Here is a 27,758-nt window from a genome sequence, read left to right on the forward strand (position 1 = left end):
TTTTTTTCCATCGCACTTTTCACGTAGCACTTACGTGAATCGAAGGTGAAGATGAATGAACGCATGAATTGATGAACTTCATTCATTTCATCGACGTGACCGGTAGTTGTGACGTGTTTTTTTGGTATGTTTGATAGAATGCATTTGTAGAACGTAGATGAAAATCCAGTGCGTTGTACCAAAAAATGAGATGTATATTACGTTGTTTCGAGTTGATTTCCATCATATGTGAACACTCAAATGATTTCAAATAATTCAAATTAATAATCGTTGAAGCGTTTTTTATTACATATATAGTTGATTCTTTTAATTGTTGTTTCGCGAGTTGTTTTGAGGAGCGCAAGTTGGTTTTGTTTGGCCATGAGCGTTTTGGTAGTCCAGAGCTGCACCTTTGCCATTATGATTTATGATTCCAGATTCCTGCGGAAACATACCGGAGACAAAATATGTATTAATTGCACTATTACAATATAAATATTTACTTACATCTTGTCTTCGAGGAAAATAATAGTGTTTTGGTTCCGTTTATTCCATTGATGAGCGGATTTGATCCGTTTCATGGATCATAAACTTTCCGATCCAAAAGATAAAACACAATTATGCAGTAGTTCAGTTCACTTTCGTTCCTTTTAGCTCAAAATATTACCAAAATGAGTCCCAATATTGAAATTGTCTAGTGGTTGTTGAAAGTTTTTCTTCTATAGGCACCATCTTGTTTCACAGGTATGATAGAGAATGAACACAACATACAGCTGTCAAAATGAACATGCCTTGGTACATGAATTTCACGTAAGCTTGATAGGGCACGACAGTAAATACGACAGACAGTTTATGCCATTTCTATCGATGATCCGGTGATTGGTACATATGTCAGGTAACTTCTAGAAAAATTCATTTCTAAGGGGTCTACGTGATTTTTCACGTAGCCTTGACGTGTGGATTTTTTTGAGTGTATGAATAAACTGAGCAAAAGCTTTTACTTTACTCAAATCCACCTGTCAAATCATTTTCTTGAGCATTTACTCAAGTCGGTATGATAAAACTGAGCATTTGAGCATTTACTTTTCGAACATCCGAATTCGTATGAATAAAGTAGCAAAAGCTCAGAAAATCCTGAGTCACCTACCTACCATGCTCAGTTGAAAATTTGTGAAAAAAGAAGGATGTGTTTCCTCGAATATTGATTGACCGCAACAACAATTTTACTAATTCCTGCAAAAAAGTCAATGTTAAACACATTCCGCTACTTGATTATCATTTTTTATGAAATAATACTATATAAAATAAATATGGGGCCTTCCTTAGCCGAGTGGTTAGAGTCCGCGGCTACAAAGCAAAGCCATGCTGAAGGTGTCTGGGTTCGATTCGTGCTCGGTCCAGGATCTTTTCGTAATGGAAATTTCCTTGGCTTCCCTGGGCATAGAGTAAGTATAATCGTACCTGCCACACGATATACGAATGCGAAAATGGCAACTTTGGCAAAGAAAGCTCTCAGTTAATAACTGTGGAAGTGCTCATAAGAACACTAAGCTGAAGAACAGGCTCTGTCCCAGTGAGAACATAATGCCAAGAAGAAGAAGAAGAAAAAGAAGATAAAATAAATACAGTATTGGACAAAACACTTGCAACTTTTTCGATTTTCCATACAAAATGACCAACTTTGATAAGCTATATCTCAGTTATTTATGGACCGATTTAAATGAAATTTTGGCAGAACATTAGGCATAACTTGAATTTTAACATATATTTTTGAGTGATTTTTCCGATCACAAGTTCAAAAGCAGTAACGGAAGTGATTTTTTGATGATGACATAACTAAACATATAGAAATAGCTTCATGGTATCTTCAACAAAGTTGTAGATTTTACCGAGAGGAACAAGTTTACTGAAGACAGTTTTTGTGTAGGGCTTTCAGATTTTGAGATAAATAGTTTTGAATTTTTCGTCGAAAATTGCACTTTAGTTAAACCGTTATTTAAGTAACTCGTGATTGTAAACATCATTCAAAAATATATGTCAAAATTCAAGTTAAATATGATGTTCTGTGAAAATTTCATTCGAATCGGTCCATAAATAACTGAGATTTAACTTTGTATGGAAAATCGAAAAAGTTACAAATTTTTTGTCCAATACTGTATATAAAATAAATTTTGCCAAAATGTTCGTCCAAGAGGAATTAATTAAGAAACTATTAATAACATGCATTCAGGAATTTATCCATAAATTTGTTAAGAACACCTCTAACTAAAATTAGCTAAAATATTTTTTCAGATGCCCCTCTTGAGTTTTGTCTAAATACTCTAAACAATTCCTCCAATAAAACTTCAATGATGTCTCTCCAAAAAATCTCACAGAATTTCAAGGGATTCTCGCAAAAATGCCCAATTTTCTTTTAGATTTGTGCATTCTACGCGTTTTAGGATTTTTAAAGACATTTTTCGATATATCGATTATTTATTTAGAAGACTTTCAAGGAGAGAGTTGCAGAACAAATACTTGAGGTAATTACTAGAAAAATTTATGAGGTATCTATATCCAGCTTTTTACGCTTGCCATGCTATAAAATATCTGACAAAAGCTCACTACCACCACTGAACTGAAACTCGAAAATAAATCCTTAGTAGCCCATCCATCACTGAAATAATTTTCATTGCTTTTCTGTCACTCAAACTAAAATCTAATTCCGATTTACATTGATTATGTTTTAATCGCTTGATAATTCCCTTTCTTTTTTAGGTTTCCTCTAGATCATGGCCGCTATACCTTTTGAGCTGTAGGCCAAATCTTTCAAACAATATAGTGCGGTGCAAAACTTACGTAAATGAAATGAAAATCAGTCAAGGAATTGTCTGGAAAATTGAATGTAATTTGTCGTGAAAACTGAAATCTCTACTACTGTGCAATTTGCACAAAATATTGTGAGATGAGAACATCTTCCAGGATTTTATGATAATATTGCCCACAATCAAAATCGTGTTTAATATTACGCTGGACTCTAGCTCTGGATTCTAAGAACAATTCTTTCCAATCTGTGAGAATGATTTCCAGGATTTTGCAATAATTCTAGCATCTCGCCAAATAACTATAATAAAGCTTCGAGTTTTGTAAGAATACTGTAAAGGATTTTGCAAAAATCTACAGAATTAAGTAACAATTCTTCCTAAGATTAAGTGAGAATCGTGTGCTGGAATCTGTAATGAACTTTTCATCAGAACATTGTCCAACATTCTAAACTACAATCCTGTCATGGAATCTGTAAGGATATAGTCCAGGATTTTATCATAATCCTACACAGAAATATGTGAAAACTATGCTTTGAACTTTGTGAGAATTACGGCATGATTATATGCTGCGTAAATTCTTTCCAGGATTGTATAAATGTGATAAAACTTTTAACATGATTTTTTGAGACTTCCTCCTATGACTTAGTGAGGATATGTTTGCTCAATTTGTTTTTGTTTTTGAAAATTTGTGAGCCTTGGTCTTGCGAAATTCGAAAAGCTAAGCCGGGTCTTTTTAATATCTCTTCTTCAAGTTGTTTTGAGGTATGTATGGGAAACCAACTCCATCATCATCAACTTATTCAAGCCTAAAATAAAATAAAGAATTCTCCATAATTAAATTTAACTTGAGAAATATTACAATAACAAATCATGATTATTTCCGCAAATCCAAAAAAAAACCTTTGTTTGACAGAAAGAAGAAAACAATGAAATTCGACTGTTCGTCACGGCATGCTGAGAATATATTTCCAAGTTTCAGTTCAGTGGTGGAAGTCAGCTTCTGTCAAATATTTTATAGCATATTGTTTTTATGGCGAGCGTAAAAAGCTGGATAATTTATTTAGAATATTCTTAGTAAAACTGTACAAATCCATAAAAAGCTCTTAAAAATCTAAATTAACGCTTGGATTAGTACTAGAAACAAATTGGAAGAATTATCGAGTTCGTTTCTTAATTCATGTATGAATCTTTTAAGTTTACGGTATTTCTCATAGATTTGCAAGAAAGATTACTATGAAAAATTGCGCGTAATTTTTACAGAAAGGGCCGTCTATTAATAGGGTAACGACTGTTTATTTCGTTCTTAATCGCTAACAGTTGGCGCCAGCGGCAAAAAGTACAGGCAACAACCTTTCGAACATTCAGTTTCTTTCACCGGCCGTCGAGCGACGACACTGTTGTTTGTATTCTTCCCACTGATCACGCTACGCTGGATTCTCAAATTTCTCAAACTTTCAACACAAGCGCATGGAAGAATGGTAGTCGGAGAACTGTCAAAACGTATGGAAAATAATGAAAAACGTAAATTACTTGCAATTTGGAAACTGGATCAAAAAAGTAGTGATTAGAAATCAAGTGTAATGTGCATACATAACTTTTTGTGTTTAGTTCATCTTCCGTAGAGCTTTCTTTGCTTCAGGATTTCGTTTTTACTACCACTGAAAAAGAGCCATCTATTGCCTTTTCAGTTTTGAATATCGCCCTATTACGAGAGGTCTGAGATACCATACGTGCCATACAATTTATTTTTAAACCTCATGCATAAAATACATTTTTTAAGAACTCTGTAAATTGTCTTTCGTAATTAATAGATATCCCAAAAGCTCTAAAAGATGATTCTTTCAGGTGAAGATGAATCGAAGCCAAATTTCAAATTTTCAAGAATCCTGAAGATTTTGAATAACTATTTGCAAAATCTGCGTATTCTTGTCGAAACCAATAAATGCCATCTGGTGACATTTTTAGCAGCTGCCAATATTTTTGAAGAACTTCAAGAATTCTCAGAGAATTATCTTTAGACGCAAATGTTATTTGTGATATGATTACTTAAGAAAATCATTGAAAAATTGTAACGTATTTTTAGTTTCGTAGCTTAGTTTATTTATGTTTGCATCGGCAAAGGGATGGCCTTGGTATTTGCACACCAACAGTCTCTTCATTTGAGCACCTGAGAAATAATTATATGAACAAATAACACAAGCGCAAAACACTTACTGTTGTAGACGGATCGGCTGCAACTTTATCAGCCCGTTTTTAGTCCTTGCAGGTAGCACAGGGTTTTTCAAATTACTCCTGGTTGGGCTTTGCCGGGTGTTGTGAGGTTCCAGCAATCGGCAAAATTCAGTTAAGATCTGCAAAACCAATACTTTTTGCACCATTCGGATTCTGCTCCCTCGCAAAAATCAGCTAGCCAAAACATAAACAACATTTTTTGACAGAGTAAAAGCTAAGTTCGAAATTCGAACTTACTCTGAGCAAAGTATCGTTTTATTCATACGGTTTCAAGTAAATGCTCAGAGACTTTACTTTGCTCGAATCGGGTTGAGCATGAGCAAGTACTCGGTTTTATTCATATGACCTATTGAGTTGTGGGTCGCGAAGGAAACCACAAGCATTATATCATTGCATTAATTTGATCGAAAGTCAACATTTTTTGCATTAATAACACAGTTTGACAAAAAAGTCGATCTGAATGCACAGATACCGGACACCCCGGGCTTGTAAGTATAAAAATAAACAAAAATAATGGCATTTTCAGAATGTTCGTGTCTGCCCCAGGTCAATTTTAAAATATACTTGAATATTTTGTATATTTTGTTTAAAAATCTAATCTAATCAATAACCCGACAAAGTGTTTTATATTCAGAACAGCAAAATTCATGTGCTGTTCCCACTGCAGCAAGGTCTACGTTGGTCAAACAAAGCGGTCTCTCGAGATTAGATTCAAGGAACACGTAAAAGCTCAGAAGACGATAGACAAGGAGAACATACATTTACGACGGCCGATATCAAAATTTTGAGAAATGTTTCTTCTCCTTGGAAACTGGATGTGGCGGAGAGTCTGGAAATTTGCGAACAGGTACCTACGACGCTACTCAACAGAGACAACGGCAACGGCAATCCATGGCTATTCAACTTGGTACCTACTAATCGTTCCCGTGATGTACCTTTCAGCATTTAAAGCTTCAACAAAAGAGGGATGGAATGTACCTAAAAACTCATAAATTTCAAGGTAAAAAAATAATAATGGGTAGGGAAATACATTTATACCTAGTGTTAATATATAATGTGTGCATACGATGGTTTTCTTCAAGTCGAGTCTAGTACACGACACTGAAGACGGCCTTACAGTTGAAGTCGAAATACGTCGAAATCTGTCAAAGGATACAAACTCTAGTGGATTTAAATGGTATAGTACTAAATTCGGTTTTTTCATCTACTTAAAAGACATAAATGTAAAATTTTATGAACTTTCAATCAAAAATGAGAACAGCTATAGCCCCTTTTGTCCCGAGGCCTTCAAACAAACAAACATTTTTACAAATTTACATGGAATTCGGTGGCCCACTAGATCAGTTTTTCATAGAACGGCTGTACATTACTCGATATCGACTAATGGAACCATATTAAAAATCAATTTTCATGATTACTATGATGGTCCCCTTAAACGGCTTTCCATAGCACTGCTGTTCGATGACCCGATATATCCATGAGTCGATGGTCCCTTCAATATCGACTCATGGAGGGTTGACTGTATAAATGAATTCAAAGGTCGAAAAAAGCAAGTTTGATAACAACCACGGTAGACACAACAACGATTTTCCATCAAAACATGTGTCGTCATTCCTATCGTCAAGCATGGGGCCTTGCTTTCCTTTGCACTCTTTCGAGTTTGCGATAGGAATGACGTCAATGCCAAATGTCATTTTTCGGAGTATAATACCTTGCTTCTTTTTACCGTGATAACAACAAAAATCAATCGCTTTTCTATATTCAATACATTGATCTTATCTGTGAATCGTTGGCCAGGTGGTACAAGTATTGCTTGTGTTACAATTAATTAATGTGAAATGTACCGATGTCCAATAGCTTCATTGCATTGTTTGTCCTTCAATGTTTAATACCTAGAACAAAGCAGTTTACGGACTGCACCATAATGATTGTATATTCGGTGTAGTCACACAAGCATAGGTTTAATTAAAAATTAGTTCAAAGTCCGTTGATCTATCAGGGAACATTCATACACCACGTGGACCTTTTTTTTGGAAATCAAGATCCCTCTCCCCCATCGTGGTATTTTGTCCATGTACATATTTAAAAAAAGTCACGTGGGTTATGGATAGCCCCTTGATTTAAAATTGGATATTATAAACATGAAACAAAATAGCCTGCAAGGGGGCCCTTCATAAACCACGTGATTATATTTTTGGTATTTTTCATCCCCTTTCCCTTGTGGTCAACTCTTCAATGTTTTTATTTTTATTTACATGAACATAATCTTTGAACAGCCCCCCCCCCATTCCTAAAATGAACACACAATTTATGGACGGTTCTACAGTATGGTAAAGGGGTTGTGCATAAACCACGATATTTCTGGAGAGATAGCTGGTGGATTGTAGTATCACTAAAATCTCTTATTTCAATCATTTGTATCAAATATTCCATCATTTGCAATACTTTAAAAATAGGGAGGGTGCAAATCTTAGTACAACTCTTCATATTGAATTTCAAGCTTAAAATTTAATTGGGCACATGAATTCTGCTGTCCTGAATATAAAACACTTTGTCGGGTTATTGATTAGATTATATATATGAACAAAACATACAAAATATTCAAGTATATTTTAAAAATGACCAGGGGCAGACACGAACATTCTGAAAACGCCATTATTTTTGTTTATTTTTATACTTTCAAGTCCGGGGTGTCCCGACTCTGTGCATTCAGATCGACTTTTTTTGTCGAACAGTGTAATGTTATCATGCATTTATTCAATAACTGTTAATGACTCAATGATCCATTTGAATAACATTGTAAATGCTCTGTAGCATTATTTTAATTCAGCATTATGTTAAGCGTTCAGAGTGAATATACAGTTATGCTGTCATACAAGATTACGTAACCTCATTGAACGCACTCGAATCTGTAATAAATAAGTAAGACGATCGATCACTTTTGCACTCTCAAACCTCCATTTCATGATCTACGGATGTATGTATTCATTCAGAATTATATTTTATTTTATCTATGAGACTCTTTTATTCATATGGAGCGAGAAGAAATGTCGATCAATTTCTCTCCCTTGAAATCTTTTTAATGCGCTAGGGCTTTGTTTTATGGGTTAAGTTCTGTTATTTACTCTACTCGCAGCGAACTGGACTATCGCATTTCATACATTTTGCCTTATGAAAGGTGGAACGGTTATTGCAATACGAACGCTTTATGTATCGTTTTAGAATCACTCCACATTAAGGCGTCGATAGGCGCGTGATGTACGCTCGGGCCTATCGATCGCAAGGTTCTTGGTTCGATTCCAGGTTGCCGCGTAAACGTTTTTTGTTTTCAAATTCTGGTTTCATAAGGCAAATTTATGAATTTCAACCCGATTTCTTGTGGCGAATTTTCATAAGGGGTTCCTATGTTTATCGATAGTCCATTTGCCTAAGTGTACGAGAAAGAATGGTGATCAAACTCTTTCTATGGGTCACTGCACAAAAATCTTCCCCTCTCTTTCACTCTTACATGAAATTTGTAAACAAAAAGGCCAGTAAACGTAAAAATCCCCTACAAAATCAAAACAGTGCAGAGCCCCATTGATGTTTTATTTGGTGAGGAAAGGAAATCACTGTGGTACAATCGCCGAACAGAATTCTTTCTATTCGTAATAACTGGGCGAATAGTAATGGTTAACACACACAGTGACTTCGTTTATAAGGATCTTTTATCCTACCTTATCACATCAGCAGCTTTAGCGCAGGACACCAACGCATCAGGCATCCAGCACACCATCATCCTAGTTGTGGGTTTGAATCCTGATTCCAACAAAAAAAAAATCATTAAGATGGTAAAGAAAACCATTGAAAGGTAGCCAATGGACTCATTATTTTGTTTACTTTTAACGCATGCCCTAAATATACATTATTTTAATCTAAAATACATCTTGCTGCCCAGGGCATTGGAAAGGCAAATAGACAGCTATGAAAATGTATTTACCTACACGGAAAAAATTCTGTGGTAAAAATTACTATTTTAGCTGACTACGCCAATTCTTGAAACTACCATGGAATTTCAGACCAATTTACTATGTTTACGGTACATCCCACCACATTACTGGTACATTTGACAGAAATAATTTACAACAATCTGATTTCGACAACAGACATGTGTGGTATCCGAATCCGATATTTCACTCCACTTTCGGCCGATTCCGCCATCGGCCGAACACGGATGTGCTAGTTACAAGCCAGCACAACCGCTCGCCACAAAATCTTTCACTAAACTAAACAGTCTTGTGCGCGGTTTTTCGAGCTTTCTAGCTGTCAATACTTACACGCTTAAATGAAACATACATGACTAAGCATTAATACTCATATGAAGCATGCACGCTCAAATCACACATGCACGCTCATATAAAATCAATCAATCAACTCTAGCTACCACAACATGGTAAAATCAAGCGCATTTCTGGTCTGCTGAAAATTTCCGGTGCGAGCGCTTAAGTTAACCCCCTAGAATGGTAGTTTTTACCGCACAATTTTTTGCGTGTAGTTTTGTTGCAATAGAAACACGCAAAGTTTCGGGGGATCGTAGTGTGCTGTGCGCGTGGACGGACGCTTTTTTTCTGTTCTCGTGCTTTTTCTCCGTGCCACATATCGCGTTTCGAGGTCAGCCGAATTTCGTCTGATGGTTATTTAATTCCCGGAAGTTTCCTCAAGAATTTCAGTGTTTTACCATTGAAAGTGGCCATACTTTATTATATTTGGTATTATTGATGAAAATATACAACGAAAACATATAAATTCGAGTTGAAAATTAATTCTAAAGTGATGGTTGTCGCGTGTGTGGTAGTTCGGAATATCGTTCCAGTTTAATGTTAAGTTTAAATGGAAAATAGTAGAAATCTTTAGATAGAAATACAATCAGTCGCTTATCGTTAAAAGCATTGGGAATCGAAAAGGTTTCCCGCTGCCGACTGGTGGGTGAAAAAATCATGCGGATGATCGGGTACATCATGTGATACCAAGGTGATGATGTTTTTTTTGTTTTTTACAAGGGGGAAATCTGCAAACAGATCCCCTGAGAAGATAACTCAGGGAATGCGGGGATGACGCACCAACGACGACCCGCTAAAACCAGCCTATGCACTGTGCATGAGCAATTCATTTAGAATTGCTCAAGTGGTGAACAGTGAATCGACATGACCCTTGGACTCAGACCCTCATCTCCCCGGAACCGCCTTACGGTATTTCTTCGGGAAGGGACCAGTGCATATAGCACAACACGTGTAGCAGAAGTAGCCTAGGCAAACTGCTTCTCCTAGCCGACTTAAACAATGTTACAAGGGACCAGCCTCGGCAGTGCTAATCCTCTGCAGCCAACTCTTGGTCGGCGCGCCATAGACGCTGCAATTCTAACATAATGTGAGTGACAGCCGTAGTTACTGCATTCCAGCACTCGGCATCCGCACACATTCTCTCTATAATATTGTCGGGGGACGTGTCCCCTCCGCATGTAGTGAGCATGCGACCTCTCACAACAATGAAACGGGGGCAATCGAACACGACATGCTCCGCTGTTTCCTCTACACCAGCACAATTGGGGCACGCAGGAGATTCTGAGTGCCCGAACCTATGCAGATACTGTCTATAGCAACCATGTCCTGACAGAAACTGCGTCAGGTGGAAGTTCACTTCCCCATGGCTTCTACCATACCAATCTGACACATTTGGTATTAGTCGATGGGTCCATCTACCCTTAGTGGAGTTATCCCATTCCTGCTGCCAGCTTCTGAGCGTTTCCTCTTTACACGTGTCGCGGACTCCTCTGGTACCCCTTTGGTTGAAGCATTGAACATCTTCCTTGATGATGAGCCCGATGGGCGTCATCCCGGCTATGATGCACACGGCCTCTTTAGATACCGTCCGGTATGCACTTGCTACTCTTAAGCACATTATCCTGTACGTGCTTTCCAACCGCTTTAGGTTTCTTCTCGTTATAAGCGCTTTTGACCAGATTGGTCCTCCATACCTTAGTATGGATAGCGCCACGCTTGCCAGCAGCTTGCGTTTGCTGGCAATTACAGCAGAGCTGTTAGACATCATCCTCGAAAGCGCCGCTATAGCCGTAGATGCCCTTTTACAGGCATATTCAACGTGGCTAGCGAAGCTCAGCTTGTCATCAATCATTACCCCAAGATGCCTAAGGGATCGTTTGGACTCTATGGTGCAATCACCTACCGTGATAAGCGCCCGTTGCTCGGACTTGCGGTTGTTGACCACCACCACCTCAGTCTTGTGGCGGGCCAGTCCTAGTTTCCTAGACTTCATCCATTCCTCAACCAGGGAAATAGAGTGCGCTGCTGTCAACTCTACTTCCTCCATCGATTCACCATAGACCACTAGGGTGATATCGTCGGCGAAGCCAACAATCTTAACACCCGTCGGAAGGGGCAGCCTCAGTACGTCATCGTACATCGCATTCCATAACAGCGGGCCCAGGATTGAACCTTGAGGTACTCCCGCGGTAATTCGAACGCTTTTCTGCCCCTCCTCTGTGTCATACAGTAGAATCCTACCATCAAAATAGCTTTCTAGAAGCTTACACAACTGCACCGGTACCTTGAGGCGGTGAAGCGCGTGTGCTATTGCTTCCCAGCTTGCGCTGTTGAACGCATTCTTCACATCCAGAGTGACAACCGCGCAGTAACGGATGCCGCTCCTTTTATGCTCGATTGCCACCTCAGCTGTTTGAACGACCGACTGGATGGCGTCCAGAGTAGATTTACCTTTTCTGAATCCAAACTGGTTGTTGGACAGGCCGTCCGCACTCTCCGTATACGGTACTAGTCTGTTGAGAATCAACCTCTCCAATAACTTGCCTGTCGTATCTAGTAGACAGATAGGTCTATACGCCGACGGGTCACCTGGTGGTTTCCCCGCCTTTGGTAGTAGCACCAATTTCTGTCGCTTCCATACATCCGGGAAGATTCCTTGATCAATGCAGCGTTGCATCGTGGTTCTGAACATGTCCGGATCCGTGTTCACTGCCGCTTTTAAGGCAACATTCGGGATACCATCGGGTCCCGGTGCCTTGTTTGACGCGAATGATTTCACGACTTCTGCCAGCTCTTCGTTCGTCACTCTCGCCACTTCTTCTTCTTCATCTGCCGCATACGGCGCTGGGGGCCATGGGCTTATGGGATGGTGCGGGAAAAGTACATCGATTATCGATCGCAGCAACTCGGGCGATTTCTCTTGGGGCGCTATGGCTCCTTTGGTCTTAGCCATTACCACTCTGTAGGCGTCACCCCATGGACTAGAATTGGCACTCTCGCATAGACTTTCAAAGCATGCCCGTTTTCGACTCTTGATTTCCTTTTTGAGAGCCAACTTTGCCTCTCTGAATGCTGCACCGCGTTCCTCTCTTTGTGCTTCTGTGCGTGCGCGTTGCATTCTTCGTCTAGCCCGAAGGCAGATTGCTCGAAGATTTGCAATTGATTCGCACCACCAATACACTGGCGGCCTGTTCTCTCTAGGAGGGGCTTTTCTCGGCATGGAAGCATCACACGCTCGTGATATCATAGCAACTAGCTCTTCACCGTTTAGGTCCAGAGTGTTTCGTTCGCGCCTCAGGGCTTCAGTGAATACTTCGCCGTCGAAGCGCGCTGTTTTCCATCCTCGGGCTTGGGTCGAGTTACATCGCGCTGCCTTCCGCCCGCCTGGTATTATACTATAGCGAATCGATTGATGATCGCTATGAGTATAACCGTCATCAACGCGCCAGTTCATGGTACCTAAAAGGTTAGGACTACAAAACGTCACGTCGATAATCGATTCTGCACCATTTCTGCGGAAGGTACTCACTGTACCCACATTTGCCAGCTCTACATTTAAAGCGGCCAGGGATTCCAGCAATAGTTGGCCTCTTTGATTGGTGCAGCGGCTACCCCACTCCACTGCCCATGCATCAAAGTCGCCAGCTATCACTACTGGCTGCCGATTAGCTAGTTCGGCTATCATCCTGTCGACCATGTGGGAAAATTCCTCAATCGACCACCTTGGGGGCGCGTAACAACTGCAATAGAACACGCCGTTGATTTTTGCTATCGCAAAACCGTCATTTGAGCTAGAGACTACTTCTTGGATTGGGTATCGTCCTGTCGTCCCTATAGCTGCTAACTGTTGAGACCTATCCGCCACCCAGTTCCCGTTGTTGGCTGGTATGCGGTATGGGTCCGATAGTAACACCACGTCAGTCTTGGTTTCCGAGACTGACTGCCAAAGCAGCTGCTGGGCTGCATCACAGTGGTTTAAATTTAACTGTGTTACTTCCGTTTTGGCTGCTTTGATACTCCGCTTGTGCCCGGACATTTGGGTCCGCCCGTTAAGTGTCCGTTGTCTGCTCTGTCGACACATATTAGGCACTTAGCGATTTGCTTACAATCGCTTGCCCTATGGCCTTCAGCGCCGCATTTTCTGCACATCTTACTTCTGTCGGGACCATTGCAATTCCACGACTTATGGCCCTTCCCGAAACACTTGAAGCAAACTTCAGGAGGCTGTTGTATGCTCAGCCGGCAAACCGACCAGCCTACCTTGAGTATGCCCAAGTTCTTCGCTTTGTTGGCCTCTGCGACCGGCAGCCTGATCGCCGCCACCTGGGTGCCCTGCGGGCCCTTTCTAAGGTGGATGGCCTTACTGGCTACGTCGATGTCACACTGCTCTTTGAGGGCAGCCGAGACCTCCGCTGCATCGGTGACCTCATCCAGATTTTTACACTGGAGAGTCGCTTCAGCAGTAAGGGATCTTACATCAACCTCGTCACCAAGTACTTCTTGTGCCAGTTGCTTATAGACTGCACCCTTTTCCTTGGCGTCCTTCTTTAAGACTAGGATCATTTCACCAATCCTAGTTCGCCTTATGCTTCGCACGTCTGCGCCCAATGGCGATAGCTTCTCTGTGCTTCGCATCGCCTTCAGAACCTCGGCGTATTTTGCTTCCTCCGTTTTGATAACGAGGGCTTCGCCTAAATTCCTACGTTTCGCTGTTTTCGGTTTAGCGCTCTCCTTGGGCTCCGTTTTCGGTTTCCTCTGTTTTTTCTTATTTCCAACTCGTAGCCACGGGTTGCTGTTGCCTTGCGCCCGTGGTTCCTGTGGATGCACTGCCTGGTTCCGGTTAACCCGTGGCTCCTTTTTCTTGGCTTTCTTGGCCTTAGGCTTGGTGTTGGCCTCTCCTTTGTTGCCATGTCCTCTTGATCGCGGTGCTTGGCTCGTGCCAGCTTTTCCGCTCTGGAGGACGGCCGCGTAGGTCACTTTTCCCTTAGCAACCATACGTCTTTTCGCCACGTATTCATCCCCGGAAGCTTCCCTCTTCCGCATCGCATATCGAATAATATCATCAGATATATTCGCGTTGCCTGTGAAGGAAAACACTTCGGTCTGACACGACCTAGTGTCTTTTTGGCCTTCTACCTTGCCAAGTTGTTCCTTGGCTTTCTCGTAGTCCTGCTTTGCAGCTAGGACTGATTGTCGCAATTTCAGTAGACTTGTTTTCAAGTCTTTGCTGATATTTGTTTTGCTTTTAACATATTCGATGATGACATCAAGTTGCTCAGCAGCTACCTGCATTTTAGGGAGGTACTCCCTATTGCGATCCATGGCCTCGATTAGTCCCGGGCCATCGGTCACCACACATGTTGCACTGGAGCGGCCAGTGCCTGCCGTCGTCACAGTATCTAGGCTTTTGCCCACACTGTTTTCAATAAAGTTGGTCGCCTCCTTCCTTGGCGGGAACCTTAGCCGGTTACTGATAGGTCCAGAAGCCTCTCCTTCACATTCCGCTGGTTGTTTGTTTTGGTTGATCATCTCTTATGGGTCCCCCTAAGAGCCGCTATCCATCTCCGCTGGAATAGTCGCCTTTATGATCCCATGGTTATCTATGCAAGCAGGGAGGCCATGCTAGGGTTGACATAGTCCTTTATGAGGTACTATGTTCAGAGCCAGATCGGCGCAGGTCAGGTAATGGCATCTGAGCCTACTCCCGCCCAGTTGGAACAACCAGGCGACGGATTTGGAACGTACTCTAAGGCCTGCCACGGTTTTACGGGACGGGGGCAGCCTGCGCCATTAACCCACTCGCCGTTTCGGGCCAGTGTCACCCGACCCTACTAAGGGAGTAGAATGTCGCCGCTGTCAGCCTCAAAGCATATTATCCAGTACATATACCGTTACTTGTCCTTTGTCGTGCGCTGCCAGTATACATAATTGGGGCCGTACTGGCGTTGGTCCCAATGTGCTCGAAGCACTCCTACTCGTAATTCCATGCCTTGTCCGTTTGTATCGCGACCAGTATGCCATAATCAGGATCTCACTGGTATCAATCCTGATGTGCCGGTTGGCACTCCTGTTAGTTTGGGCTAGGGTACTTTAAGCGGCACCGGTCGCTGTGACAGAGTTGCATTCGGATTTTTGTGGTTTTTATGAAGGTTCATCAGAGCCCACTGCGAACTTCACCACATCCTGGGCAACTCCCCAACTCGCAGAGGTCCTGGGGGGGGGTCCGTTAAGCCCCTGGACTTTCGTCCCTGCTGCCCCAACAAAAAAAAAAAAACGCATAATGCGAAGCCATAAGGGTGAAAAATTTAAACTAATTTACAACATCCTTATAATCCCACCCTTATTTAGCCTCAGGTTTGAGACTGAAGAAGAGAAGCGGATTGTCTCGGAGAAGCACAAGGTCACCTGCACCATTGCTCCGGGTAGCACAGGAAGGGCACAATACTGTAGAGGGCGCCCTGGTACTCCACAGGCTCCGTTTGCGGTTAGGTTTTTTTAGACCCCCCTAACCATTCATTCTTAGGCACGGTAAGCTTAAAGCGACATGAATTAGGGGTCACCTGTGAGATGGACTTTTACCACCGGAACAGGCAGTCCGTAGTGTTAATTCTTAGCCAATTGAAACAACCGCTACCGACACTACACGGCTATCTAGGCTGTTCGGGAAAAGGAAGATAACATTGATGATTAACTCCTGCCGTGCCCAAACAGCCCAAACAGCCCAAAGGTGATGATGTGGTGGTTGACATTTGGAGGATGGCTTCTTTATTTGAATGTGATGGGTTGCTGTGATAAGAAATGTCTTACGAGGGGATAGTGTTCGTTTTGTGAAAATTTAAAATTGTGTTTGCTAGAAAACCCGACCAGAATATGTCAAAATTCTGATATCAATTTGCTGCTGAATTGTGCTACTGCTGTGGCTGTGTTTCAAAAAATGTGTTTCGGAAAATGTTGAAAAAATGCAAGGAAGTGCACTTAAGCTTAGGCTATAAAGCCATGACATACGGGAGAAATACCTGTCCCATCCTAGCAAAAGGACCACAGACAACAATGGAGTGCACATAAGCTCTCTTAGCAACACCTCCCAACTATTTTACCTATCCTCTTAAATAGAATGGTCTTCATTTTTTCCATCGCAATATTTGAAAAAATCGTCAATCTTGTTATTCATTCATAAATAATCTGATCTCCGGGAATGTTTGAATTATCTTCAAAACCCAAGTCTTCGCAGTGGGCCTGGCCATTGTAATACAATGGGAATTCACTCGTTGGGGGTCCGTTACATGGAATGACTCGATGGTTGGATGTTCGCTGGTTGGAAAATATTTCAACTAAAAAGCACTGAAATGTCAAACTTACTTTGACGTCTGAGTACCGTCGCATTGAAGTCTCCATATATAGAACAAATGCGTATTTGAGTGTACGCAGGTACGGTGCTGCCATCTGGGAAAAGTTTGCTCGATGCGTGAAGCGTCGAAAATTTAACCCGGCAAGGTATAGGAAGCGAAATTTCAAAAGCTCATATAAAATTATCTACAATTGTTATTTAAAATCTTTTCAGTATATGTTGATATACTTTTGATGGGCTACATTATAGGCATATCATTTTTAGTTTTATATTTTTTTCTCAATATGCTGCTGATTCTATAGTTGATCAATAGTCTAACCCTGTACACTTAACAGAATTTAATTAAAAAGGATTTTGAATTTTTTAGAAGCATTTGAAAATTGACTTCCTATGCTTTGCCATGTAAAATAATCTGAGCTTCACGCATAGGGTCAACTGTGGTAATTACCATCGTAGACGCAAATGTATATGTGCATTTCGTGACGATTTTCTCTCCAGATGCGCTAGTATGGAGCATTTTCACCAGCTGTCAGTCGCTCCGATTAACCGGGTCGGATCCGCTACATGGAAGGCAGTTGTGTTCCAACCAGCGAATCCCCGCTGTATTTGTATCAAATCATTAATATGCTGCAAATATTAAGATACTGGACGACATTTCGGTATTTCCAGGATGCTTTTCCTTATCGACGTTCAATCCTAACATAAGGGGGAACTGGACATTCCCCAAACAAGACTTGAAAAATGCAACATGTTGCATTGAATCACAACATATCCGAGTAGATCCATTAGGTCCAGTGGCGTATTGACGAAGGGTTTCAGGATGAACCCAAGGATGGTCCAAAAATCTAAACATATTGTAACAAAGTGTTACAATGAAAACAACGTGATACCTGATAATATCTTTTTATATAAATTTTGATTTTTTAAACGATTAAAAACATTCAAATCTACAGGCTTAATAACATCTTAATTCATATAATGACAACTCGTTCCGTACTAAAACTTACGTTAGATGATTTCCATATTGATTGCAAATGCTTTTCAAAAATGTATTCCAGGCCATTGAAAATTCTTAATTTGATTTCTGTCCCATGGTTCAATGTAGTTTCTGAATATGTAAAAAAAGGTTACCCCTTACAACGCAATTTTTAATTATTTCCTCATTTTAATTTTTTATTCCGATATTCACCCCAATGTCCAGCTTATGAAAGGTTATTTCGTTTTTTTACAAGCCTTTGGCTTTTATTTCTAAGATTTTTTTTTGTGAAATCTTATCATGATAGATATTTATTTTCTGTCTATTTTCAGAGCATTGACTGGGAATCAGGTAAGTATAAGATCAATTACTTTATTTTAGTGACATAGTCTCACGAGAACAACGCATTTTTGAAATTTAATTAGAAAGACAATTGTTCCTAATTGTGTAGCGTGTCATTTACACTTTCGATTTTGATTGAAATATTTCATGTTGTTTGTAATGGAACAAAAATTTAATTTAACTAGGATGTGTTAATTTCAAAAGTAGTTGAAAACATAATGAATTCACATTTAAATGATGTAGAAGCGTCTATAAACATTAGATATGAAACATTTTTATCATGAGCGTTGTCTGTTATCCTTTTAAGAACTATGAAAAAATCAAATCAGCGGAGTGCAACGAAAAGCTAGAATAAAAGTGGCGCCCCTTCTAGGGTTAAGCTTCCCATATTCAACCGGTTCACCATCGTCTCATTTACAAGACTCGCTTCTCACAATTCGTAACTCAATTCATTCTCTACAGTCTGACTACTCCACCGCCTTCGTAACAAACGGTACTCTCAGTGCACATGATAACAAGCATATGTCAGGTATGCGCCTAAAGTGTTGTAATCATATCCTCTTTTTGAAGTTCTGATCTACATTGAACCCCCTTCAATTTCCTCAAGTTATGAACAACAGCTGACTCGAAAATGCTTCGAACAAGTTTACTTCACTGGCTGCCGCGAAGGCCATACTCCTCTGCTCTGTACATCACCGGTGACAAAGCCAAGGAACAGTATGCTCCTTTGGTGCCCTACCTGGACTTCCAGTCAAAACTATCGGACCTCGAGAAGCTTCAGCGGAATTTGAAACTTCGGCGATACCAGCTGGATTTTGAACAACTCAAGAATCAATGGGATCTCTACCGGTCGATGCAGTTACGCAAACGGGACATCGAAGCCCGGAGAGTTGAACTAAAGGAGCAAATCAACAAATCAAAATGTGAGGACGAGATCAAGCAGCTGAAGATGCAGGCAACGCTCGCCAGGGATGATCTGAAGAACCTGAAGGAAAGTAGTTACGCAGTAGCGGATAAGTTCGTCGCTGGAACATTCCTCGCCATTCCGAATGAGCTGCACGAGAGGACACCGGCGGAGCATGAACAGGTGTTGCACGAGCGGAGTTCGTCCAGAAATGCTAGCCCGATTGGAGAGGAATGGTTGGAGAAGTACGATTCGACGAGTTTCTACATGACGGAGGATGCCGCCTTCATGGACCTCTTCCTGCCAATGAACTGTGCCGGTGTACTGCAGGATGCTGGATTTCTACTCTTCTCCAATCCAGATTTCGCGCGCAGTGTTCTGGTGGAAGCAGCTCGAGTGGACCCCAACTCGATCTACCTCATCAACGAAGAAGTGGATCTGGAACACAAACTGAACCTGCTGCACTTGTGCGGTGGAGGATCCATGCTGAGCTTCCTCGGATATTTGACCAAGCTTTCGGTGTTTCCGACGGCACTACCGCTGCGATTGGTTGCCATCGGCAAGCAGTATTTCTACGACAAGACGCAAACCAGTGCGGTACAAATGTTGGGCGCCAGTCAGCAAGGACCAGAAGCGGTTCAAATATTTGACGAAACAGTTGAGCTGTACAAGAAGTTCTACGATCAAATGGAGTTGAGCTACAGGTTGGTGCAAGTTCCAGCTCATCGCTTGGAAGCATCGGAGGCGATGCGCGTGGATGTTGAGGTTTACAGTCCACGATCGAAGAACTTCATGGCGGTTGGTAACGTTTGCTACTACTCCGATTTCACCAGCAAACGGATTGCGTTCAACTACCACGAAGGGAAGGTTCAGAAGTTCCCGCATTTGGTGTCCGGAACCGTACTGAAAGCGGCGAACCTCATCGAAGTTCTGCTGCAGAATGGCATTTGTTACAAAGATTTGAAGTTTCTCAATAGATAAATGAGGGTGGAAATAAATTTAGTTTTAAATTAGAAAAAATATAATATCATTTACTTGTATTACATTCCAACAAAACATATAATAACAATTTTGATAAAGCTCTCGGGTTATGTTCCTATGAAGTACTATTCTCGCTTTGGCTCTTAGCCAATCGATCGCCGAACCGGTAGTTCCGAGATCTGAGGTGATGTCCCAGGAAGACCTTCGGATTTCCACGTTTGAATCACATTGCTTGACATTAGTACGACCAGATGCTGGTTCTTCGAGTAGATGAGGCTGAAAAGATATTTAAACGTTATCTATGATCGATTGATTTGAATGGTAATTTAAGGCAAACCTGATGATTCCGAAAGGATCACCCAGGTTGGTGGTGATCTCCCGAACCAGCGCCAAATTCCAGCTACTGTACAGTCTTATCACGCCGCATTCCATTCCCACGGCTATACAATTAACTCCGCAACCCTCCTTCACAGAAGTGTAGCACACCGCCATCACCGGACTTTCCATGAACACGTGCTCCACGTACTTGGCATTGATCGTATGTAGCCGCAGTTGATCGCGACTGGACACCATTGCCACATTCACGTAGTCCATGTTGTAGTTCTCCGTCACTTCAAAACTTTCGTCGTCCACCAGCGTTGTGGTATCGTTCGATCGACTCGACATCGATGCCGCATGCGTACTCGAATGAACCGTCACGATATCTCCCAACGTTGGACTGATCGCCACCAAACTGATCTTCGAGTTGATCCCGTTGACCGGTTTGGGGATCTCCCGCACATAACTCAACGTATTGCAGTCCCAGATTGCAGCGGTCCCATCCACGCCGACGCTGACCACAATCTTGAACTCCGTGCTGATCGCGATCGCCGTTATCTCTGCCCGATGTTTGATCAGAATCACCGGGAAATTCCACTTGATCGGTACACCTCCCGTCGATTCTTCTCCCTCTTCATCGCCTTCGAACTTTCTTCGCAGCGTTGCGCTCTTGCGATCAATCCACTTCCGGAACGAGCTGGATCGCGATCGCGTCACCGTCGGCTGAATGTTCGCATTGAAGAATGACATTTTCTTCTGTTGTCTCTGCTGAAACACGGCGATCCGACCGGATCGATGCCCGAACCATATATCCGGACAGTTGGGATCACTTCCGCATGCTGTGATGGGATCCATGTTGGTGTTGTAGACCAGCTCGCTTGATCGCGTGTCGCTCTCCTGTATCGATCGGAATCGTACCACGTCGTCCAGGTGACCCCAATTCATCAGATAGTGAGCTTTGGTGTGCTGTCCTCGGAATATGTTCATCCGCGAGGGAAGACCTACCACCCGGTTACCTTCCATGTGCGTCAGGGTGGCGAGGTTATTGAGGGTTGCTCGAATGTCTACGATCTTGGGACTAGGAAGCACAGGTGACCCGCTATACAGACCCCATTTCAAACCACTGACCTTGTCAATGACCTCGGGTGGATTGGCCCAGAGTGGCGTCACGTTTGACTGCGGATGGGGACTGTCGAACAGCTGCCGGGGCATCTGACCGTATGTTTTGACCATGGTTTCCAGAGCGAGTTTTTCCACAGGATCGTCGATATCAGTAGCGTTGAAATTCGCATATGTCGCCGGATGGAACACGTTGATCGCGTCAACGGCAGCCGAACCAGTTTGCTTGTAGCCGAAAATCAAATCGATCCAGCTGGAAATCCGTCGCCTTACGTAATCGCACTCTAGCGCTTGACGGTGGATCAGTATGAACAGTCGCGTAGATTGGTGACACCAAGGTGGCAGTTCAACGTGATCGACCGGTTCGCCGGATTGACGCAACCCGAAGTCGAACCCCTCGGCGTTTTCCAGGAATTCCGGACAACAATAGAACTCCGGGATCAGTTCTTTGACGTCCGTGGGAGAATCTTTGCTGGCTAACTTCCAAGTGGTTGCCAGTGAGTGGAACGTTCGATCCGGGATGTCGAAGCTGTCGTCTTGATATTGCAGAAAGAGTGATGTGAACGGCAGCATTCGAACCAAGAAATGCAACACCGTTCCGGAGTTCGAGTAGTGAGAGCTGTAGTGGTACGGGTGGATCCGTTGTCTGCTATGTAAATCGCTTTCTGCTTGCTTCAAGTAATTGTAATTGTTGATGTAGTGTTTCTCCTGGTCTTTGTATTGCACGGCGATAGGTTTTTCCAAGTTTCGGAAAGTCTTTTCTAAGAGGAGATCGAGTGTCTGGCTTTCGTAGTCTGCTAATATCCAAGGAAACACCGGATACTGCATAAGGTCGTGGTAGCTTCTACCTGAAATCTGGTTCAAGTGCATTAGATATTCCCAGTTGCTTAGTAATCCCTCTTTCCAAGCCTGTGTATGAACTTCCAGCTCTTGTCGGCCTTCGCGTTGTACGAGATCGTGGAAAAATCCGACAAACTGCTCCCGTTCCAGGGACTTGTCGAACACCAAGAACAGCGATTTGTCACTTTGGAGAAAGATCTCCACAGCCGTTTCCTGATGTTGGTAGCGCTTCTTCCAGATTTTAGTGATGTCGTGCAGATCATAGATTGAAATATCGCCAGTACTGAGACTCAACACCAGCTCCGTACTCGTCAAAATGCACTCACAGTCACGTTCCTCTTTGGGCGAAATTTGTCGCACAGTCCACGTGTACAGCACTTGATTCTCCATCGAAAACTCCTGACTCCGGTTGTGCGGTATCAAGTAGTCCAGTAGCGGCTTCAGCGGTTGATCGTCGAAAGTTCTGAAGTCTTTTTGCAAGAATCGTTGCTCTACGGTTCGGTGGCATCGCTTCATCCGGTTCTGGACCATACCGGGACCGTACGTGTCGTCCAACTCCCAAGAAGTCGGATACAGCTTTTCATTGTACCATGGAGCGTCTTCGTGGGTCATCTGCGCGATGATCTGTCTCCATTGATTGAAGAATTTGAAGTCGTTGTCCTTCTTGAGCTGAATGATCAACTCCTTGCGTAGCTTGTTCTGCTTTTCTACTATGTTCCGGGTGATCTCCATAGCAGCGATCGTGCATGTGTGAATTAGTTTTTCCTGCTTATTAATCGACTTTTGGATCGTTTGTTCTTGTTCGTTCATGTTGGTCTTCCGAAGATAGTCAAACTCTTCTATCGTTTGTGTCAACGTCCACATGATGTTGTGCGTTCCATCGATTGCCTTGCAAAAGCTGTTCACAAATGCAAGATCCTCGACGCTCAAGTCCTTGTGGTTGAGCAACAAGATGCTGTTGCTAAATACCTTCAGCATACGGACATCACAGATCAACGAAAGGTAATTCCCACTATCTATGTACTGCCCGAGTTGTCGAATCGTGTACAGCTTCAAACTGGCCGGACGTTTCGGAAGAAGACACCACAGGATGATGTTACCGCCGCGGGGGTTCCCGTTCAAAGTTCTGTTCATCAGACTCTTGATCAGCAGAACTTCCGCTTCGAAGACCTGATGATCGGCATCGCAGTTGGTTATGAACTGAACCGCCTTGTCGTGGATCTGGTTGAAGCGGGCTTTCGCTTCTGCCTTTGAGATTGCGCTGCCCGGGAGGTCCACAGTGAAAGCTGAATGGGAAAAACACGCGATCAATAATAAGTCTAATCTAAGGTCTAAAATAGGGAACTTACAGTTATTTTTATGTCCAATGATCGAGTCTGTTGGCCTATAGATGAAAAGTTGCAACAAGTTACGATAGAACAGAGCCTGAATATCTCGAAGTCCCTGTGTAACTTTTGGATTCTTGTGTCCCTCAGCGAGGGTCAAACCACTAATAAGATCCCAGAAAGGCTGAAACAACAAAAAAGATCAATCATCTCCACGCAGTTCAGACCTACTCAAACACTCACATTTATGGAGTTCTCGGATATCAACGCTCGCTGCGCAAAGTTGGTGATAAAGCTCAGAAAACTATCCCGATTGGCAATCACCTCACCAGTCTCGTCCTTCTCGTGCATTTTGACTGCCGTCTTGACGATCGTTCCCACCAGTCCGTTGTCCACCATGTACTGCGTCGCTTTCGGATGTTTCACGCCGATGTAGTCCATCAGATGCAGCACCAGCTGGAACAGCCTCGAGTCGATGTGTGACTGCGGCAGGATCGCCATCAGAACATTCAGCCCGCATTCCTGCACAACACTGACGTGGTACTCCAAGATCAACGATTCCAACGCCAGCACCGAACCCGTTTTTGTGATCCATCGGAAGCAGCTGTTCAACAGTTCAATGCTGACACTATGCGACCCGATCTGGTTGCCTAGGTGGTGCCAAAAGATCTTGAACTGCTCCTCGGTGTAGCTGCTGCACAGTATCCGATCGCTGATAACCGCGATCAGGTTGATGATCATCGTCCGGATCCGGATATTCGAGTTGTTGGCCAGGATAAGAAGGGTTTCGATGATTTGGTTTTCCGCCGAGAAGAACTGCTTGGCTTCTTGGTCCGGTAGGATTAGCAGCAAGTCACACATTGCCCGCAGGAAACTCTCCTGGATGAAGTCGTTACCGGTCCCGAAGTAGTTCTGCTCGAAGAATTCTGTAATAGGAATGAAGTGATTAGTATTCTGTAGAAGCCCTAATCCGTAGAAACTTACTGAACTTGGTGGGTAGCGACTGCGTTGACTGGTTGAGTTCCTTCCTCGGGCAAAGCTTAGAAGGCGACGATCGTTCCTTAGGAGTCAAGCTGATCCTAGTGGTCGGACTTTGCAACCGACGAACTTTGCGTTTCTCGCTTTTCAAACTCTTTCGGCGAATGTTAACTTTTGCGAGGGCCTGGTTCAACTTGTTGTAGTTAGCCTGATAGTTTCCTGCAGTAGGGCTACCATGGAGGGATCTGGGCGTGACTTGTGGTGAAGCTTCGAACGAATCAATCGTCTTGCTCTCCAGCTTGCCCATTTCGATGAAGCTGGTGGTCGATTCGAACGAAGCGTTGTTGGTGTTGGTGATAGCCAGAGGGATGATCTTACGCAGTTGGGAATACTTGAGACGTCGTTCACGGAGATTGAGGCGTTGCGACAGTTTGTTCTCACTGGTCTTGGTGCTCTTGTTTGGCAAATGGGGATTGATGTTGAAGTAGAACTTTTGGCGATCGTGGGTGACGTAGCTATCCGTAGGTTTGTGCATGAGCAGCAGTAGATCGATGATTTCCTTCAGTAAACTCACTTTTGGAGGGTTGCTGGAGAGATTCTTGATGAGCGCCACCAGCCAATCTGCAGCGGCTTCTGATATCTTTACGGTCTTCGGTGGAATGACGAAGTTCATCCGGCAGAAGTCGATCAAGGTTGGCACGAGACCCGCATCGGCCAGACGTTTGCAGTTGAAATCCATACCGGGGTGCTTGTCGCGGGTGATCGTCATCAGCACTTTGAACACCAGATTCAACACCTCTTCCGAGTGGTCGATCCAAATTTGGAAGTTTTCGAAGAAGAATACGATGATCTCCGGGTAGCGTATCCGGGCTACGGAGTTGGTCAGCACGCTGTACGAATCGCCACGGTAAACCAAGATCGGTTGATCGAACGTTACCTCCAACATGGCAGCCAGGACGCACACTTCTTTGTGACATTTCTTGTTCTTGAGAACGATCCCCACCAGTTCCAGCAGATCTCGTTGGACAAATTCGTTGTAGAAATCGTTGTTGTCGTGTGCTATCCGCAACAGTAGATTCAGCGCGTCGGCGTGTATTCTCGGCGAGTCGGACAGCTCGACGACTCGGGCAAAAGCGAACAGCATCGCAGATATGCCTCCCGACAGCTGTATCGATCGTTGCAGGGAGAGGTTTTCCTGTGGCACGATTCGTGGCGAGAAACTGAGCATTCCTAGCGCGATCCTGCCATAACCAGGTTTACCGGAGATGAAAACATCCGGTTTGTGAGCAGCATAGCTACCGACGTGCGAACGGTGCAGCATGTGGAAGTGATTCCGTGGATGCAGGTCTTCGAGAGACAGCTTGGTCAAGTTGAGGCTGCCGTAGTTTGGGACGATCTCACCTTTCAGGAATCCTGCTAGGTGGATCCAGTTGGGACCGAGCGAGTACAGGTTTGCCAGGGTGGATATGTCCGTGAAGCTCTTTCTGAAGAGTTGAACGTTGGAAAGGGAGTAGTTTATGGGGCAATCATCTTCAACGCCGATTCGATGACCGAGGGCAAGCACGGGAAGGGCCGTGTCGATGTGGATCTGGCAAGGATCAGTTATGGTGAGAGTTTGCTGTTGAACGCCGTCCAGTGTTAGGACGATGGATATGGAGTTATCTAGCTGTTGTACGGAAAGGACTAGGGACGTCCATTGATCTTCCACCAGTTGCAGGTCTTTGATCGTGTACTGTTCCGAATGAAGGTCGTAGAAGTAGTCATTGGAGAGACTGGTGCTCGCTTCTGTTTTACCTACTGGAAGATGTTTGTAGCAATAGAGGCACTGCGCTCCTGGAGCGTCGATGCGGAAGACTGACACGGAAGGTTCTATCGAGCGAAGGAAGTTTTTGTAACTCCACATGTGAGACAGCTCTTTGACACACGTATCACAACAGCTTACATTGACAGCACTAGCCAGGTAGCGCTTGGTATTGGCACTGGTGATAATCCGATCAGGTTTGTTGAAGCGCACCGTAAACTGACGCTGGCGGTTGATGAACACTGAAACGATTTGCTTCTCGCTGCCGACGGAAATCAGGTGCGTGATTGTGAGGCGATTGCTGTCTTGCTGCGTGGAACTCAACCGGAACCAAACTGAAGCTGTACAGCCTTCGGCATTCCACGGCGAGAAGTTCACGTAGCTTAACGGGACCATCTTGGCGGAGCACGTGAAAGGCGATCGGATGTTGTAAAAACGGTGATGTTCCCGTAGATAACTAATCTTCTTCGAGAGCAGAACATCGCACGTGGATATCCGAGTTCCGTCATCGCTTGGATCGGGAAAACTGATCTCGGTGTAACTTTCCAACTTGAAAGTGGTGTCTACCAGGTTCATCAGCTTGGTCAGGATCAGTTGAACTGGCGGATCGTCGAGACTCAACAGCTGTAGAAATTTGGAGAACACTTCTGGACTGTCCAGATCGGTGATCAACTCCAGTATGGACGTCTGAAGCTCTTTCAAGCGGACATCACTTCGTTGCAGCACAGGACCGAATCCGGTGATCAGGTACAGTGATCCTCCAAGATGATTTTTAATCCCGTTGAGCTTCAAGACCATCTGCGACAATGTAGAACACCAGTTCTGTGGATCTGTAGCACACTTCTTTGACAACTCAACCAATATGTCCACCACAATGTTGCAAATATGCTGGTTGACTTTCGTAGTCCCGATCTCCCGGGATCGCGATCCACTACCCCTGCGCGAAACGATCGTCAACAGTTGATCGTTCTCCACGTCCCCGTCGTATCCGTCGTCGAAGGCTGTCGTGTAGCTTTCGTCTGTTGAACTGACCTCATCTTCTGCACTGACGGACTTCCTTCCGACGCTGGTGAACGACTGTGCCGGAAAGTAGTACTCATTCGCCTGTTGAGCATCGATTATTTCGAAACCGGTCACTGCACTGCGCACTTCGGCGATCTTGAGCAGCGATTGGAGCGCGTTCATCACATTTTTCGTCACTTCCGGCGAATCCCAATGCTCGAGGGCTCCGCTGAGTAGCAATTTCTTCAGTTCGATCAGTGCCGACTGCATGGCGTCCTCTGTAACATGCGAAATGGAATTTGATTACTGACTGATTGATTAACCGAAGGCACGCGAAAGGCGATAATGAACCGAGCACAGTTCTGCTGAAACCATCACACGCAGAATGGAAATTGTTCAATGATTTGGCGTGGTCTTGCTGTGTGCTTTTGCACTGACTGACGTAGGTAATACTCGATTGTGTATGAAAGGGAGACGACCGTGATATTTT

The 27,758-nt window shown here is 43.4% G+C and overlaps 2 protein-coding genes and 1 long non-coding RNA gene across 5 annotated transcripts in view; 1 reads left to right on the forward strand and 2 right to left on the reverse strand.

Annotated features, from left to right (window-relative positions):
* Nucleotides 1-254: 254 nt before the first annotated feature.
* LOC110674193 lies at nt 255-952 on the reverse strand. Its single transcript, XR_002498722.1, has 2 exons — nt 487-952; nt 255-420 (listed from the first exon to the last, which is right to left on the reverse strand). It is a non-coding gene; the product is annotated as an uncharacterized LOC110674193 (long non-coding RNA).
* A 17,539-nt stretch (nt 953-18,491) lies between these two features.
* Nucleotides 18,492-19,929, forward strand: LOC5568524 (serine--tRNA synthetase-like protein Slimp). Its single transcript, XM_001652301.2, has one exon. The coding sequence runs from the start codon at nt 18,632-18,634 to the stop codon at nt 19,883-19,885; it is 1,254 nt and encodes a 417-aa protein (XP_001652351.2). The 5' UTR covers nt 18,492-18,631; the 3' UTR covers nt 19,886-19,929.
* The window catches only part of LOC5568525, a 36,610-nt gene continuing 28,754 nt past the window's right edge, over nt 19,903-27,758 (reverse strand). For all 3 annotated transcript variants that reach the window (XM_021838227.1, XM_021838228.1, XM_021838226.1), the window contains exons 7-11: nt 24,472-27,546; nt 23,731-24,413; nt 23,512-23,671; nt 20,223-23,448; nt 19,903-20,161 (exon numbers count right to left, since the gene is read on the reverse strand). In XM_021838227.1, coding sequence (XP_021693919.1) covers nt 20,029-20,161; nt 20,223-23,448; nt 23,512-23,671; nt 23,731-24,413; nt 24,472-27,546 — 7,277 coding nt within the window. In that variant the 3' untranslated portion in view covers nt 19,903-20,028. The remainder of the gene's footprint in view (nt 20,162-20,222; nt 23,449-23,511; nt 23,672-23,730; nt 24,414-24,471; nt 27,547-27,758) is intronic.

This window comes from Aedes aegypti, chromosome 1, assembly GCF_002204515.2.
Source record: "Aedes aegypti strain LVP_AGWG chromosome 1, AaegL5.0 Primary Assembly, whole genome shotgun sequence".
NCBI classification, from domain to species: domain Eukaryota; kingdom Metazoa; phylum Arthropoda; class Insecta; order Diptera; family Culicidae; genus Aedes; species Aedes aegypti.

Coding starts and splice junctions, on each gene's coding strand:
- LOC5568524 (XM_001652301.2), top strand. CDS start 18,632: ATGCTTCGAACAAGTTTACTTCACTGGCTGCCGCGAAGGCCATACTCC.